This window comes from Helicoverpa armigera, chromosome 10 (genome assembly GCF_030705265.1).
Source record: "Helicoverpa armigera isolate CAAS_96S chromosome 10, ASM3070526v1, whole genome shotgun sequence".
Taxonomy (NCBI): Eukaryota; Metazoa; Arthropoda; class Insecta; order Lepidoptera; family Noctuidae; genus Helicoverpa; species Helicoverpa armigera.
Window position 1 is genome coordinate 7,949,049 of NC_087129.1, and position 17,563 is coordinate 7,966,611.

A 17,563-nucleotide genomic window follows, 5' to 3' on the forward strand; every position below is an offset into this window, starting at 1 on the left:
GAATTAGCTCTCCATAAGTCCTAGTTGCGTTAGTAAGTAAATTAAGAATAAAGTTAATTAGTTTTTATTTGTCTTCAAATCAATAGTCAACAAAACTTTGTACACAAAACACTTACGAACTACTTATTATTAGGTATTTGTAAACATTACCTACTGAACGATAACAATGTCAGTAACTAAATTATTACAGTAATTTGCCTAACTAGCTTTCCTTAATATAATACTGTAGAGGAACATCACAGTCGCTTTGTACCACCACCTTGCAACCTCTGTAACTGCAGGAACAAAATGCTTTAAAACACCGGTAACGATTTATTTATTTCATAATTATTTTTCATTCATCACAGGCTAGTTTCAAATATCAAAAATAGTTTCTAAAATTTTGCGTGACCACAATTGTATGCAAGTCACATGTGAACTCATCATCATGTTTGAATACAGTTCTCTCGCTATTAAAAGAATCGGTTTCAAATAGAATTTCACCGCGAACAAAAGGGTTTCTTTCGTCACCACAATAGCTCTTAACAATACGTTTTTATGCTTCGAAATAACCTGTCGTCATTAGAGTATGATGTTGGCGGTGTGTAAGCGACGCGCCGCGAGTGCAACTGACAAAGTGTCTCGCGAACTATGTTTTTATTCATTACACTTTCACTGTTGTAGGCTGCCTCCGTCATTTACCACGATTAGAAATTTCGCCTCTTACCGCGACACACGAACAAGCTTCTTTGGTTGTATTCTTAAAATATTATTATACTTAGATATAGCCTGTTTTAGTTTTAGCACACCCTGTTTGTTATTTTTTTTTCTATTTTAAACGTTACTTTTCTATAAACTAACTTAGCATGGTGTAACAGGAACACAATTTTATTTTGTAGTTACTGTTGATTTAGAATTTTGATAAAGTCTATCATAGTTCCATATTCTTTTGATAATGGGGTATACTTATACAATAACAGAAAATAAATGACTCGTTACATGTTTCAACGAAAATGAAATTGGTTTCGCTAAACTTGACTGAATCAATTTGAAATTGTTACTTATATTATTATTTACAAGATAGCTAAAAATACGGCAAGAGAAATTATACGTAGGTAATATCAGTTCATATTCGAACTGCCGAAGCATAAATTGCAGCAAGCAACTTCGTCGTTAGGATAAGTCTCTTACGTCCAAATCATAGAAATCTAAAATCTATGGTTTAAACTGTAAGGCGTCTTCACTTTGGCTTCTATTCTAAGTATGGAGACGTTCCATTAGTTACCATACAGTATTTTTATATAAACATATTTGATACAATATGTGCATCAACAATTTTACATAACTAAATCCGAGTAACGGTGGGTTGGCGAGGTGGCTCGCAACATCTGGGCGCGGTACACTCCTTGGCACATGGACAGGAACAACCCTGGTTTGCAAAATCTATTAACGCCTTTTTCTCCTCATCTGTACCTGTAAATTAGTTTACCGTTATTTGTCATACTTCAACAGCACTCAGGTACAATGAGGGAACAGTGGAAGACTTACCTAACAAAGACGTGAGTGTGAACTCAGGCTGGAGTGTGACTAGACCAATGCCGTGACGTTTGAATATGTCACATACGAGGGCGGAACTTTTCAAGTAATCCTGGAAATAAAGTTGGTATATGTGCATAAGTTAAAGAAGATGATTTTGCAGTTAGAAAATTGAGGGCGGTAGGAAACTCAACTTAGATTAAAGACAGAATTTACATGCATAATTTGTCTATGCTAGGAAGTTGTAACTTCAGATCAGCATCAGCATATGTAAAGCCTTTGCTAGCTTCCTGTGTTCGTTAAATATGTAGTAGGTGGACTTGCAATAATACCTGCTGATAAATATTTAGACATTATGAGTGTTATTTATTCGTCTACACGTCTAAAATATCAAAGAATAATTTTATCTAATGCCGTAATGACCCAAAACACACTGAACAAACTGAAGGAGAACTACAGTATCTTCCTACAGTATCTTAATATGATAGGCTGTTAGATATCGATGTCGACGTTTACACTCTAACGATGTCAGGGCGAAACAAAGATCCTTAGACAATATTTACACAACAGCTGTCTGACATAAATATGATTATGATACGTTTGGAATAACAATTGGTGTTCACCTCGTGGGATCCGTAGGCTACGTGTGCGGTGGCTACCACCTTGTCGCGGTGCATCTGCCATACATGCAGCTCATGGATCGCGAGTACACCGGGTACCCGGAGCGCGGCGGCCCGGAGCTCACATGTTCCTAGGCCTTCGGGAACCGTCTGCAGCAGCACCAAGCCCGCTGACCGCACTGTATGGACACAACAGTTTAGTTACTATTATGTTAGGACCTGACCACGCAGTGTAATCTAAAGAATCTTTCAGTGAAGTGCCTGTTTGTTGGGTAGATTTAATCACCTACATTCTTTTTATTTTTATAGCTCTGACATGCTCAGGAATCTTGGTATGTTCCTTCGGAATGAGTTATGATAATTTACAAAACGTGGACGTATAACACTTTCTTTGGTTAGATATTATAATATTTGTCTCCAATATCTATTTGCAGTAGAAGTAGAACAAAGTTGTAACTTGTAAGTACAATACAATATTTTCTATCTTAGTATTTTCCATGTAAATAGATTGTTTATCTAGACAGATATCTGACAGTCTATTTGAAGTAAGCGGTTGTAAACTCCATATCTGATATTGTATCAGCTACTAGCGTTTAACACCTTAATATTACATGATATGATCGTGTTGTTAAGGGAGAGCCGTAACTAATCTACATCGAAGAATTTCAGTGTTTCACGGTTTGGTTCATCGTCAAACTTAAGTAGATCAAATATTGAAATTCGTTCGTTATGGTTAAATCGATCTCTGAAATTTGGTATTTACTGTAATCATTTTCGCCAAGCAAATGTAGCTTTCGTAATTTCCTTTATCGATTCATGTGATGAAAAGTGTGAGGAAACCATCTAATCGTAATAATGGGCGGAGAGGCGAGTTAACCCTCCTTATGAAATAATGGAAACATCGGCCGTTAGTCCCGCTGTTACGGAACTTTTGCGTAATTCGCGTTGCGTCGCATTGGACGGCTATTGTTTCCACTTCAGTTACGACTAATAGAAAATCTTGGCTTACGGGCAATAATTCGGACGGCTGAACGTTACACTGCTATCAATATTGACACTATCAATATATGTACATACCTATGAATGTTTTACATATAGGAACCGTAACTCATAAAACGGATGGATTTTACTTATTCACACATTTTTTTTACAATAAGTATTTTGCTCTTATCTTATCACGTCGCGTAAAGAAATGTGGTACTTTCGTAGAGGAACCTTTGTGAGGGCACGCGCGGCGGATCTAGCAATAGGTACTTGCGATCGATGCTTATCGCGCGCGGCTCCTGTGTCTACTGACTGACTAAAAACAAAATGTCGGCGCGCCCGTCGCTGCGCGTTCGCGGCGCGTCGGCGCGCATTCGCTTAAGCTACGAACGCCCCGCCCCTTCCGTCTATTCTAGGAAACGAGCGGGAACGCGAGTTTGTCGGCGTCCAGAAATGCGCGGGGTAATTCGATTTGCGACATACTCCCCCTCTAGTTCGGGAGAGCGTCCTCGCTCCTGGACTAGCTCATTGCCCGAGCGTTTCGGACGTCCGCGACGTCGTTTGGGTCGAACAGGATTGGGTGGTACTGCATTACCTGTACCAGTGTCCACGAACGGTGTTATATCCTGTGTATGATACTTACCGAGACTGTCGGCCGGATTTTCTGTTGGCGAGATAATAAAGGTAGTCGGGCTAACCCTTTTTGTGATCACGTAGGGTCCGTCGCGTTTGGGAAAGAATTTCGCGGTCAGACCTTTACTCCCTTGACTAAGGGCATGGGTCCGGACTAATACTTTGTCACCTACCTTATATTTGGGACTAGGTCTACGTGCTTGATCAGCAAACCTCTTGGATTGATCTTGTTGTCCTTCTACTCGCTCCCGAACCGCAGCCAGGTTAGAAATAAAGCTCCTTAAGTAGGGAGTGATCTGAGGAAGGAAGTTCTCTTTATCGAGTATGGCTCTCAAATCATGACGGGCTTCGGTGGGGATCTCATCTCTCAAACATCAGAAATGCGGGAGTAGCACCGGTGGTTCTACAAACGGCGCTATTCAGGGCAAAACGGATCACCGGTAGCTTCGCTGGCCAAGAACCATGGTCATTCTCCACGAGTTGGGCGAGCTGCACCTTTAAATCGCGGTTTTTCCGTTCAGCGGGGTTTGCCTCTGGATGGTAAAGTGGTACAAAATTTTGTTTTACCCCTAAGATGAACATACATTGTTGCATGACTGCCCCAACAAATTGTACGCCGTTATCGGACGTTACCCTGCGGGGTAAACCATACCGAAGGAAGTGTTCTTCGGTTAGCACTCGTGCGCAAGCTTCAGCAGTCGCCTCCTGCAGGGCAAAAAGTTCTACCCACCTGGTAGCGGTGTCTTCAACCAGAAGAATCCATCTCTCACCGTTTTCACCTTCAGGTAGGGGACCGAAAAGGTCAACAGCTAAGACCTCATTGCGTTGCTGTAACACTGGCGTTTGGAGCAGTCCGGGGGGCTTGTTATTGGCAGCCTTGTATCGCTGACAATCTACACAAGCCTTCACATAATCTGTAACGATCCTCCGCATCCCAGGGAAATAGAAAGACTGAGCGATCTTGAGGTAAGTGCGATCGATCCCAGAATGTCCCGCTAGGGGGGAATCATGGCACTCCTTGAGGATCTCAGGACGAAGGGAGAGGAATGACGAGCTGAGGAGACTCACTATCCGAATCAGGGTTGTATCGGTAAAGTACTCCTAGGGATAACAGGTATCCGCGTTCTGTCCATCTCCGTGACGCTACTTCGTCGGTACTTTCCATATCGGTGAGGATCTTCTGAATCTCCGGGTCGGCAAGCTGTTCCCGCCTTAACTCTTCGGGGCTCCTAGCGGGAATGTCGACAATCACTGTGCAGATACCGCAAGAGTCGCGGGTATCTGGTGAACATATAGGCCTACTCAGTGTGTCTGCCACTACATTCGCCTTTCCCGGGGTGTACTGATACTGAATATCGAATGACTGAAGTTTAAGAGCCCACCTTACTAAGCGTCCTGTAGGGGATTTGAGCGTCATAAGCCAACGGAGGGGTTGGTGATCGCTACCTATAATTACGGGATGTCCGTCTAAGTAGCACCGAAATCGCTCTACAGCCCATACGACGGCTAGAGCCTCTCGCTCAGTGGTCGTGGTCTTATCTCTATCTTGCTCATTCACACTCACCTGCCAGTAACCTGACCTAAGGTCCAGGGTACTCATATAGCAATCCCTCTTCGTTGATTGTAATAGTTCGTCAATCAACGGCATAGGATAATGGTCGGTTTTGGTAACAGCATTTAAGCGCCTGTAATCTACACAGAAGCGTATGCTGCCGTTGGCCTTAGGAACTAGAAGAGCAGGAGAACACCATGCAGACTCACAGTCTTCAATGATGTCGTCCTTGAGCATCTTCTCGATTTCTTGACGCATAAGTTCCTTCTTGGCCGGGGTCAATCGGTACGGTGGTACCGAGATAGGAGGGTGCTCACCTGTATCAATGCGATGTTCAGCATAGGGGGTAGGCTCTCCCCCTAGCTGGAAGATGTCCCCATTGTCCACCAAGGTCTGCTCCAGCAGGTCCCGTTCCGGTTGGGTTAATACTGTACCTTCATCTTCCCGGAGTACATCCGCGGAGGAACAGGAAAGCTGTGGCAAGATGGAGGGTTCGAACTGCATTGGGTACTCCACGTGGCGAGTCTCTGAAAAGCACCAGCATTTCCTAGCAAAATCCATTATTAATGAAGCTGCCAAGAGGAAATCCATGCCCAGTAAAGTCTCATTCTGTCGTGCATCCGGAAGGATGAGGAAGGGTGCCTGAACCACCTTTCCCTCCAGGTGCACGTCCAGAGTAGTCATTAGGACATCAAGCTCGCGGACGTGTCCGTCAGCGAGTTTGATACGTCTTCGCGCCGGTTGAAGTGGATGACCCTTGTGACGTAGGAGGATGTGCAGCGTGTGGCCCGCAATACAATTTTTAGCACCGGTATCAACTAACGCGGTTCCCGACGCGCCTAATATTTTTATATTAAAAATTGGTCGCGAAACTACCCCGAGTTTATCATGGTTACCGTCACCGGCGCGCGTGCTCTCATCACAATATATTGTGTCACTACACACCTTAATATCTAACTTATGCTTAAAACAATTGCAAGAACAAAAAGAATCACTAAACAAATTACAAGCATATTGGTTACAGCCCTCTATATCGCGGGCGTCATTACACATATTAAAATAATGCGAAGAATACTCGTCGTCGGCGTCATCGCAACATAAAATGTTTTTCGGTACAATGGTAGATAATTGGCGCTTGCACCCTAATTCACAATGAGCGTTATCAATAATCATGTTATCCTTGCTATTATTCTTCGTAACATATTCGTGGTAACATTTCACCACGTTGCTGGTCAAGTGAACGTCCGCAAACTCTTTATTTAGTTTTAAGTTATTAATTGAGCACGTACGATTTTGTTTACGTAAATAACGCGAATCTAATTTTTGTTTAGATGGTTGCTCGTTTATGCGCGGACTATCACATGACCCGCTATTCTGTTGAACACAATTGTTATTAGAAAATATGTTCGAATGCGACGTCGACTCTATACAATTTGCAACGTAACTATTATTACTTATATTATGATTCGACCGTTGCGTTGATTTAGAATAAGAAACACATCGCGGGGCAATGCTATAAAAACTATGTTCGTTGTTGCATTGTTTACAGTTTTCACGAGTCACATTTTGTGTACCGCACTGATAACACGACACCGGATTATTATTAGTCTGAGCAGCTGACTCACCTGTGCCTGTTGACTTACGGCACTGTTCCTTTCGGTGTCCGAATCTTCTGCAGGACACGCAGAATGGCCGCGATGCAGGTCTCGATGACGCCGGTGATGACGTATGCGTCTGCTCCTGACGTGTTGTGGAGGCGGGCGCTCGCTCGGGCGGAGGGCGCGGCGCGCGCGGCTCGCGCGGCGTCGGCGCTGTCTCGTCGCGAGGGGAGCGCGGGCGCGCGGGGAGAGGGCGCGCGGGCGCTTGAAGCGGGCCTCCGCCGCCGTCGTTGCGTCGCGCTGCGGGTGCTCCGTGCGGCTCGGCGCGTGCATTGCTGTACATTGCGGGCTGTTTGGCCGCAGTGTTTTTCGGTGCGGAGTAGAGCGCTTCGCTCTTTGTTGACTCGGCGATAGTTTCTTCGATAATTCTCGATTTATTCAGAAGTTCCGAGAAATTATTAAACTCTTCGCGACGTAAGCGTTTTCGAATTTTGCGATGAAGTAGGCCGTAAACCATATCGAGCTGCACCTTCAATGATAGGTCGCCCGCTGGTAGGCGCGATAACAGCGCTCGGCTCTTCGCTATGAAAATGTCTGTTCGAACATCCTCGGCCTGTTCGATTCTAAACAATTCTCGGTATATTTTGTACTCGGGGCGGCGATCTCCGTATGCGTCGCGTAGGTATTTTATTACGTCATTCCACGAACGAATGCTCTGCCACCAGGTCGCTGCGTCGTCTGTCAGCAGCATGGACATGCCTTTTATAGCCACATCGTCATAAATATTGGTGCACTCTTTATATGCCTCAATGGCGTCGATGAACGTTTCCACGTTTTCCTTCGCCGATCCGGAGAATCTCGACGTGCATCGAGCGAAGTTGCCGGTCCTCTCTGCCGCGCTCGGCGTTGGTGCCGGTGATGCGGTCGGGGTGGACGCCGTCGCGGACAGGCGTTGCAGCATGCGCTCGCACATATCCGCGTTGGACTGCTGGATAGTCGTCAGCAGTGCGGTAAAGTTGTCGCGAGACATGGTGACGCTGTCGTTGAGGTCTTCGGCGTGCGAGCCATTGAGTGATTGCCGTTGGCGCGTTCGCGGCATTTTAAACGGACACTATGGTACTCGAACACGTACACGAACAATAACTACACCAATTGTTTATACTTAACACCAACTATAGTAGGTATAAGGCCCTAAAGTTGGGACGCCATCTTTCGTAGAGGAACCTTTGTGAGGGCACGCGCGGCGGATCTAGCAATAGGTACTTGCGATCGATGCTTATCGCGCGCGGCTCCTGTGTCTACTGACTGACTAAAAACAAAATGTCGGCGCGCCCGTCGCTGCGCGTTCGCGGCGCGTCGGCGCGCATTCGCTTAAGCTACGAACGCCCCGCCCCTTCCGTCTATTCTAGGAAACGAGCGGGAACGCGAGTTTGTCGGCGTCCAGAAATGCGCGGGGTAATTCGATTTGCGACAGTACCTATTGGTAGCAATATAAAAATATATATTTATAAGTTGGTCATTGAAACAGATACGGTTTTAATTAAGTTTGGTTGAGCTAATCAGACATTTGTCTAAGCCACGGCTTATTATTTTAGATAATGCATGTCAATGATAACAATAGGATTATGAAGTATATAATGCTTATTTTCCTTTTATTTAGACTACCCCGGTGCATTTAAGCCTTGAAGAGTCCGCTAATCAGTCATTAACTCCAATAACAAACAAATTGGCGATAATAAACCAATCGCTCGGCTAATTTGGCTGATACTTACTTTATAAGTACGTTTATAAATTCTGAAAACGAAATTTTTCTGTATAAGATGTAAAAAGGCATCTCCTCTCAAATCAGCTAATATGATATCTATAAATCGTTAAACCCAATAAATGCCTGTGTAAACAATATATTTAGACTAAGTAGTACCTATAAGTCGTAAAAAATACTTGCTTCTTATCTATAAATTCACGAAATAAAGAAGCCTTGATAGTAAACCATACTGAACTTACTGAATGGATAGTTGAAGATGACGAGCACGATGGCAGCGCAGGCAGAGAGCGCTGGGTCTGCGATGCGCGCCGCCACGGGCTCCCACTCGGCGGTCAGGCCGGCGCCCATCACGAACAAGCTGCCTAGGAATTAAACACTGTTATCAACAACACCTTCAATGCCCCAAAACTGTGTTTTAAAATATACCTTTCACCTCTTTTGAAACCGCCTACCAGTAAGTAAATAAAGTGCATTACTGATATGATGGAGATAAAATCAACATAATTAACTATGTCAGGTGTGTGTTAGATTCAATATAGTAGGTGCCTTAAGGAAAATATTATACCTATTAGATCTAATACAAATCACAAACGTTAGACGTGATGTCAGATAAATAATATGAGTTCAACGCACTTAACTATTCATTGAATTCATAGCGTTAGGTACTCTATCTTACTTAGTAATCCTAAATAATAGTTACAGTATAAATATTGAATTAATAAAACAACACGTGTTGAGAATTTACATAAAAGTTTGCGCAGTATTTATTTATTTGTAACAGGATGATTCATCTCGAGCGCAAAATCTTTGTAAGAACGTTTGTTTTGAACGACGCATTAATTATTTGATACATCGTGGAATGCAAATAAATAATAACTATGTTTATATTTAAGACCGATAGTTTCAATTTATTTTAATAAACCTATATATATATATATATCAATATATGCGAAACAGATTTTTCTTTTTAAATGAGACGTTTATCAATCAGACAATAATTTGTGACTCACTAAAACAAGTGGGTTATGTTTATATAGGTGTTGTTGGCGCCTTTATTATTTAATTTATATATGAAAATATTGAAAATTATTTCATAATAAACTAAAACTTCTGTAACAAATTGACGTGATTATTACGAAGTTAATTTTAGCTAATTACATCAACTTGCCGAACAGCTGTGATACAAAATATCCCGCAAACTTCTTGCCTTTGAGAATCATATTAGGTATACATAAATGTTTTGTACTGCAGTTTGATCAGTTTCAGTTCTGAAGAAAATTTGCTTACCTACAAACTATGTATTTGCATTTGGTACCCATAAATACAACATCAGTTAGTATTTTATGAAATGCCTTATGTTTGATGCCGACCTACTATCTGCTGACTACTACTATTCCCGCTGAACATTAAAACGATCTAGGCCATTATCGGATTCAGGTCATGACATCACGCCCGAGAGAGGTAAATAAAATAGGAAATTTATTTTTCGATAGTACAATAGCTTGTTGGAAAACTTACTGGCAATATCAGTTGGTGCATGTGCTAGTACCGGCTCCCCTGAGCCAGTCTTCAACACCACGCCTCCACCTTCCGTCACACTCAGGCGCCGGCTGTAGCTCAGCTCACGACCTTAAATACATAAGAATTTAAATAATCAGCACAGTTATTAAGATTGTACAGCACTGGATATTTAGTTAGGCACTCCATCGAAAATCTAGAATTCGGAATATAGGATGAACCCTGTGGTGATAAGCGTTTCAGGCTTCATAACAACAAAAGTTGGAAAAGGGGTGACACATTCAATGAGACCCCAATTTCAAATTGCCCATGTTACTCGATAGAAATCGATTAATAGTTATCAGAAAGGAGCCTGTATTTTTCTACATTACGACAATATTAAGATTCCTGAACTGTAGCTGAAGGATATCTGATCAATTTGTCAACAGCACTTCGTCAGGTCATACCTCAATTTTTTGTGGTTTATTTTTGTACCTCAAGTCTTATCAAAGCTAGGGTTAGGTACCTACTTCAATAAAACATTTTAGCCTATTTTGATAAAGCATTACATTGTACCTACAATTGTGTACAATTATTGTTTACTTATATCATCACTCACACGTTTGTTTAATATGTATTGTGTGTAGTAAAGACAAACTACTTTCCGGGGAAGCCACTGATTTACGATATTATGTTTTGGATAACGAGATTGTTGCAGTTCACATTGTGTTCATAGCCCGTACAACAAGGTTTATCGGAAAACGACCACCGTAATCGAAGCATAACAATAATAATTTTGCTAATTAATTAAGTCGCCGTTGAACCGAAAGGCCAGTTAAACATTTCAAGCCCCAGCTTGAAAATAAGACGGATTTTTCTAATATTTGAGTCGCAATTTTCTGCCCATCCGCGATCTTCTACTATCAGTCATGTACGTTCAAATCTTAAACTTCAAGACATTAAAGGAACTGCTTCTTAACCAGATACAATTATCACAGTCTTCCGCAAATATAAGTTGTCGTATCCTCGTGCTGTCGTTCCATAATGTTTTGCAATATGAGCTCAGTACACAGAAAGCCGACCATTTTCTTTCGCGAAATGTTTACAATGCACTCGGAGGCAGTCACGTGCTCTACACAGAAATAAAACAACTGAAACTGTAATCGATTTATCGAATCCTGCTATTGGATAATTAGCTACTTAGTTGATGCCCGTTTAGCGTTACCAGACTTGCATCTTGCAGCTGATCTCTTTTTAATTAAGCAGCTTTAAATCGTAAAATTACCTACTATCGTTATTGCCGCATAATTCTACGACTAAGTATTGTAGGCGGTTACAGAACAACAGTAGCCGCTAGCCAGTAATTTATAAACATGTAGATAAACATTATGGAATTAGGTCCTATTACTTCGATTACGTAGGTACACTAGCGTACGCAGAGTTTGTTTTTCACTTAGTGCAGTCTACGATCATGTTTGATTACTATAGTTGTAACAATAACAAACTGATCACCTGTGCCGTTATTGTACCGAATCCTTGTTTACACTGCGACGTGATATCAATACACCTACCTAACTGTGATGTAAATAATAAATCCACGACAACACGTAATGTAACGTTGATTTATAGCCTTTTCTTGGTTCACGTTAAAATGTAGTTTGTCACGTGTCACGATTTTCTTTGCGGTTTCCTAAGATTTAAATAAATACCCAATTGTTTACGGTAACGAACAAAAAGTGTGCTATCAGAGCCCAACATTATCCTCTTGATTCTAAACGTAGAAAGTAAAAAGAAGAAGTAATGCTGGTTCAAAGTAGAAGATAACAATTCTCACCAGCCAGCAGCATGTAATTGATTGCATGTAGAAGCAGTCCTACAACGGCGCTGCCCACGATGACTTTCGGGTATCTTGGCGGCTGTCCATGCGAGGAGTGCACTCCCAGCTGCAGTGCGTTCACCACCAGGGCCAGTGCAAAGGAGGCGAACAGCACGTGCACGGAGAGCCGGCCCACCACCTCGATGCGCGCCCAGCCAAATGTGTTGCGTAAGCGCCCTTCCCGGCCCGCGCCCTCGTCCGCGCGTTCATACTAAATAGTCATTCAGTAATCCTCTTTAAGGCTTTAACCACGCTTGAGCTCAGAATAATCAGTTACATAGGTACTTACATAATCATATTTTTAAAATATGCAATTTATATCAGACATCTGTATAAGCTGACCCCAACATAGTTAGGAAAAGGCTCGGGATATGATGTTGATCAGACGTCTGTAATGTCTAATCTTTGTCTATATATATTTTCTTTTGCCTTATTTATTTCATGAATACCGTATCAAAATTTTACCACGTTGCTGTTTAATCTTATGAATTGGCTAACTTATCAGCATGTTTATTTGCCTATAAAATCACACATAAAACGATACGAAAAGTGAAAGACCAAACTGTGAAAAAGTGAAAAATTCCTTAGAAGTAATATAAAACTGAAATTATTCTAGAAACAATTCATGATCCTGAAACCTGCATTAGATACGCTAAAAGCAATAGCAGGTGCATCGGTCTAGAAGCTGGTGTATAGTGGTACAGCTATGTTTATTGCGCTACTTTTTTACGTATTTGTTTTGTAAAACATATTATATGGATATGTACGATTATAATAGCGCCAAACACAAGGTAGTTAAAACGTATGTTTAACTACCTTGTGTTGTACGTTGCGAAGGTATCTCCCTCATCCCTCCCTCCCATCATCGGGTCAACTTGAAAGCTTTACTGATTTGTTATATTTTCCGACATATGTAGTTAAACTTAAGTATCAAGTTTTTGTCTAAATCTTTCGATCCTGACCCTGACCTGCTAACTGGGAAGTATACCCCATCAAACAAGAAAAGAATTTTGCAAATCGGTCCAGGTGGTTTTGAGCAATCGGTGAACATACATAATAAAAAAAAAAGGTTTCAATTGTATCATCCTCTTGTAACTGACCTTATACGAGATCAACGTGGTGACGAGGCCGACCAGCCGGCAGAGGGAGTGACACGTGTCCACGAGCAGGGTGGGTGAGTGTGTGAAGTGTGAGGCGAACAGTCTCCCGCTGAACCCTGCTACTGCCAACAGCAGAGCAAGCAGCGAGCGCGGCGGCGGCAGCCATTGTAGCCACTCCTTCATCGCCATCTTGCTGGTTTTCCAAAACTGCTGAACAAAGAAAGAGCAAAGGTTGCTTGAAGGACCAACTCTAATAAAAGAGACTGATAATTAATCGTTGAAAGTTTGTTATCGATTTATTAAAACTAAATTTATCTGTTAAAATAATGCGAGTGATGCATGGGGCTTTAGAAATCTTTAAAAACTTGAATGGGGTACATGAACATATTGTTTCGTTGACTCTATTTCTTTCAAATAAGTGCCTAAATGGAGTCTGTAAGTTTAATTTGCTTCAGAAAATTTTGTTTAGTGAATTGTGTGTGGGACTTGTTGCAAAATACATGATCCGTATACATGTTATTTAACTTCTGACAATGGACAGCTTGGTTTGTTGATTTAAGGCTGCATGCACCCAAAATAAAATTGAGACAAAACAATAAGTTGAGTTGTGGCAGCGACCGATATGTTTTATGGGAACATAAGTCTTCGTCTGATACTCACGCTGCTAGGAATCGATTAAAATGAATTTTATTTTTAACGTTATCCACTATCTGAATCGGATTTAATCCCTAGGCAACAGCTATGTTGCTTTAAAAGTACTACACCGTTTGGTAACATACAATTATTAGTTTTTATCGTGACGACAGTCTGTCCGTCCATTTGCGATTCTTATTAGTAGATATAAGCATATCATTATTAAAAACAGATTTAGATAAAGATTTTGCCAAAGTTTAGTTTCTGTCAAATTGATGCTATGTTTAGCCCAGTGATTCTAATAAACCAGTTGAAAGTTGGTGGGTGTGTAAAACCGGTGTGGGTCAAACAATCTAGGGCATAGTTTTTTGTCAAATAAACCAGTTAGAATTCAATGACACTGCATTCGGGCCTCGCATAGAGGATAAGATACTTCCGCCGTCTAGCGGACTCAAAATTAATTTAGCAGTATCGAACTACATCCATCTTAAAGTCATCTACAAAACGCTACAATGCACTTACGAAGATTTAGAGCAATGTGAAATTAATGTCTAAATAAGTATGTGTTTATTGAGAGGGACTGATCGATAATGTACTTATTTGTTGATAATTATTCATCCCAACAAGTGACAGTGATGTCTATAACAAGCATCACGTCAGAAAATAGCGCTAGTCCAGTTATCAATGAAAGTTGTTATGGCATGGCTGCCACCCGTAACGGTCCTTGCCATGAAGAGCGGTGTGGGAGCTGGTTTTCTATAAACGATACCATCTCAAGTATTTGTGGATTCATTGGCTATTATGCCCATTTAAGAGCAGTGCTTATCAAATCATCTTGTGTTACCTACTTACAATTGCCTTATACTTCTGCAAATATGCGAATCGACGGGAACTTAACGTTTGTCTATGCCCTGCTTTATTTTCTGAATTTTGAAATAGAACAAGGAAAAGTAAGCAGCATCTTCTATTAACAGGTCATCTACTCTGAATATATACCTCGTCTTGTGGTCAGAATGCAGACTTGCGGAAGATGGCACTCAGCCTTATAATGGACAGTCTCCGGCAATTGAAACGAACCGATGAACATCATACGCATTCATTCACGATTCCGACGTTCGCGACACAGTTTCGACCCATTGTTGAGTTTTATCTTAGAGAAAATTTATGTATAGCTGCATCCAATTTAGTATGGTAATTTGGTGTTGTTTTATATTATTCTCGATATGCGGTATGTTTTATTCCAAGCAGTAATAAAATCCATTTGAAAGAATAATGGAAATGATAGCGGATGGTCCTTAATTTCCATGGCACTTGACATTAATAGATATGCAGTGTCCGGTGTAACCTTTAGTTAACGGTTTAGATTTCTACATCTTTTCTGAAGAGCTTCGCGGTCCACTAACTGTGAACTCAAGTGCCAAGACGGCCATAGACTTTCGCTATATATTTGAAATATTTCTTGCCAATAATATCGTAAATTCTATCTAACATTATTTACCTGCCTAAAGTAATAACATGTTAAACGATTAAGCTATGATTAAAGTAAGTACTTGACAAATATCTGATTAAAGATATAAAGTATACATTCGATATTAGATGTTATCCTCGTGATGTTGCTGATAAATTACGTTTTTTTAATATTTATATAGCTACCTTATCCTCATGTAAATGGAAATACCCAGGGGAATTCATTCATTACTATTTCGGCTTAGTATTTGAACTCGCATGTTTTAAGGCCAAGTCCTGTGACAATAACGCTAGTTTCCATAAACCTGCTGTTTACTACGAATTTTCTTGTTCAATTTCAAAGTAAGTAATCATTTGTTGTAAGAAAAATGGACGTTTCTGTTGTTGATGAACATGGGCTGGGTCTAATTGGCCTATATTTCTATCTGTTTTAATTTGACTAATGACCTCCGGATTGTAATAATGTTTTATATGGAACAAGCGAGCAATGAAACACAAAGATTTGCTGGTTGAACCGAGAAAAACACCGCCCACGCATTACCCTATTTCTTTAATAATAATTTGCTCAGCTCTCATGGTCGTCTAAATATCTTGTTTTGTGTCAAACGATTTGTTTTAATCATGCTTACTACCAGATAAAGTTTTCTTTATTTATGGATTAATTAGAATGTAGATAACATTGTTAATAGTAGGTACGTAAGGGTTACACTAGTACCTATTTGGGTATGTGTTTCCGTATTTATTATGACTGGTTAATCAGCACGACTCATTAGCATTGTTTAATTTTATTGTTATCTACATACTTAATTAGTTTCGACTACTTAATGATAAATTGGTTTCAGTTAAGATTTCAATGAGATCGGTTTTCGCTTATTATGATAAAGGTTTAAGTAGATATTTCTTTTGGAATAATAATGTATTGATTATTACGTGTTTATTTTTATTGCGATTTAGATGATTATACTTAATTGCCTATACGATTACCTACATCCAAAATATTACAGTAAAGATCTGGTAGGTATGTAGCACGGTCTACAAACGATCGATCGATTCACTATCATTTGTTTATCTTGAAAGTTTCTGCATGACTTTTATACGTATTGTCTACGATGACCACGGTAGACAATCTAACACAATGTATAAAATGTTTCACGTTTTCTTTAAACATACTATTGAAAGACGATATATTTATATAATTATAATAACGTAAAGTCGTCACAATGCAAGTTTTTGTTTTTCGTTTCATTGTCATTGACAGAAGAACTGAAGAACATCTGCTTCATGCTAATATTGCAATTTAGCCATGGAATAACATTATTGGAAACTGATATTTATTTGTAACAATCGTTTCCATTCAGCTTTTCAAGAGGCATTACAATAGGGATCATGCGTAAGAGAATCTTATACAAAATGCTGTCAGAAAAAATATCTAGCTATTGTGAAAAATAATTCAAACGTTTAAATATATCGACACGTACCTATATTTTTGTTAATACCTACATATTTTATTATTTGAATAAATAAACAAATAATCTCGTATACATGTTTACTATTGTTGCTCAGCGGTGATGAGTGAAATTAGAAAGGTCAGTGAAAATATAGCGACGCGAGCGCAGCGGTTCCGGCGCCGACGACGACGTGCTCGTGACGTCATTGTCGTCTCAACACGGAATTTAGCGTCTATGAGTCGATCGTGAATAATCAGTAATCTGTAGTCTCTGCTTATATTTATAAAACAAACAAACAATTCGATCGCGCCCGCGCCGGTGTTTGAGCTAGTATCAATGCGTGCGCCACTACATAATTTTTATTTATTTTCAGCATTTTATTACTATTGAAACATTCACTGCTTCTCAAGTTTTTTATTGCATCGATAAATATTTAAGATTAAAGTATGTTATTAATAATGATAATAAACTTACCTATATAAACTGCGTTACAGCTTGATTTAACCGCACAAGTTAAAGTAAAAGCAACCTTTGTCACAACACCTCAGTTTAGTAAACACTAGCCGGCAGCGGCAGTTCAGGCACATATCAGTTGTATAATATTGCTATTAGTTTCCAAACACGTTACGAATCTCAGCTTTCAGCGTTGACCGCCGTCGGTCCTCGGCTGTGATGGGCGGGTGCGCCGGCGTCGCTCGCGGCACTGACGGCTGCGCGCGCGCACGCCGCCTTATCGACAAACCTTTCGCACCCGATAAGCGAACTGTCGAACTGCTAAGTAGGTAGCTGTAGCACTAGTCTGCTTAGAGGGAAATGTATTTCCGCGGTATGCGAACCACGACGCGCGTATTCAATGACCGAGGACCTTTCCTACC

The 17,563-nt window shown here is 40.7% G+C and overlaps 1 protein-coding gene across 2 annotated transcripts; it reads right to left on the reverse strand.

The window, feature by feature from the left end:
* Nucleotides 1-48: 48 nt before the first annotated feature.
* On the reverse strand, nt 49-17,563 carry LOC110383213 (proton-coupled zinc antiporter SLC30A1). Of its 2 annotated transcripts, none has more exons than XM_021343966.3 (8): nt 17,163-17,563; nt 13,141-13,347; nt 11,999-12,251; nt 10,186-10,296; nt 8,907-9,029; nt 2,139-2,314; nt 1,528-1,627; nt 49-1,452 (listed from the first exon to the last, which is right to left on the reverse strand). In XM_021343966.3, the coding sequence occupies exons 2-8, from the start codon at nt 13,327-13,329 to the stop codon at nt 1,325-1,327; spliced, it is 1,080 nt and encodes a 359-aa protein (XP_021199641.1). In that variant the 5' UTR covers nt 13,330-13,347; nt 17,163-17,563; the 3' UTR covers nt 49-1,324. The 2 variants fall into 2 exon arrangements, with proteins under 2 accessions (XP_021199641.1, XP_063892745.1); XM_064036675.1 differs by having other exon boundaries at nt 13,141-13,350.

Coding starts and splice junctions, on each gene's coding strand:
- LOC110383213 (XM_021343966.3), bottom strand. CDS start 13,329: ATGGCGATGAAGGAGTGGCTACAATGGCTGCCGCCGCCGCGCTCGCTG. Junction 10,297..11,998: donor CAATTACATGCTGCTGGCTG/GTGAGAATTGTT, acceptor TATGTATTTAAG/GTCGTGAGCTGAGCTACAGC. Junction 9,030..10,185: donor TGCACCAACTGATATTGCCA/GTAAGTTTTCCA, acceptor TTTAATTCCTAG/GCAGCTTGTTCGTGATGGGC.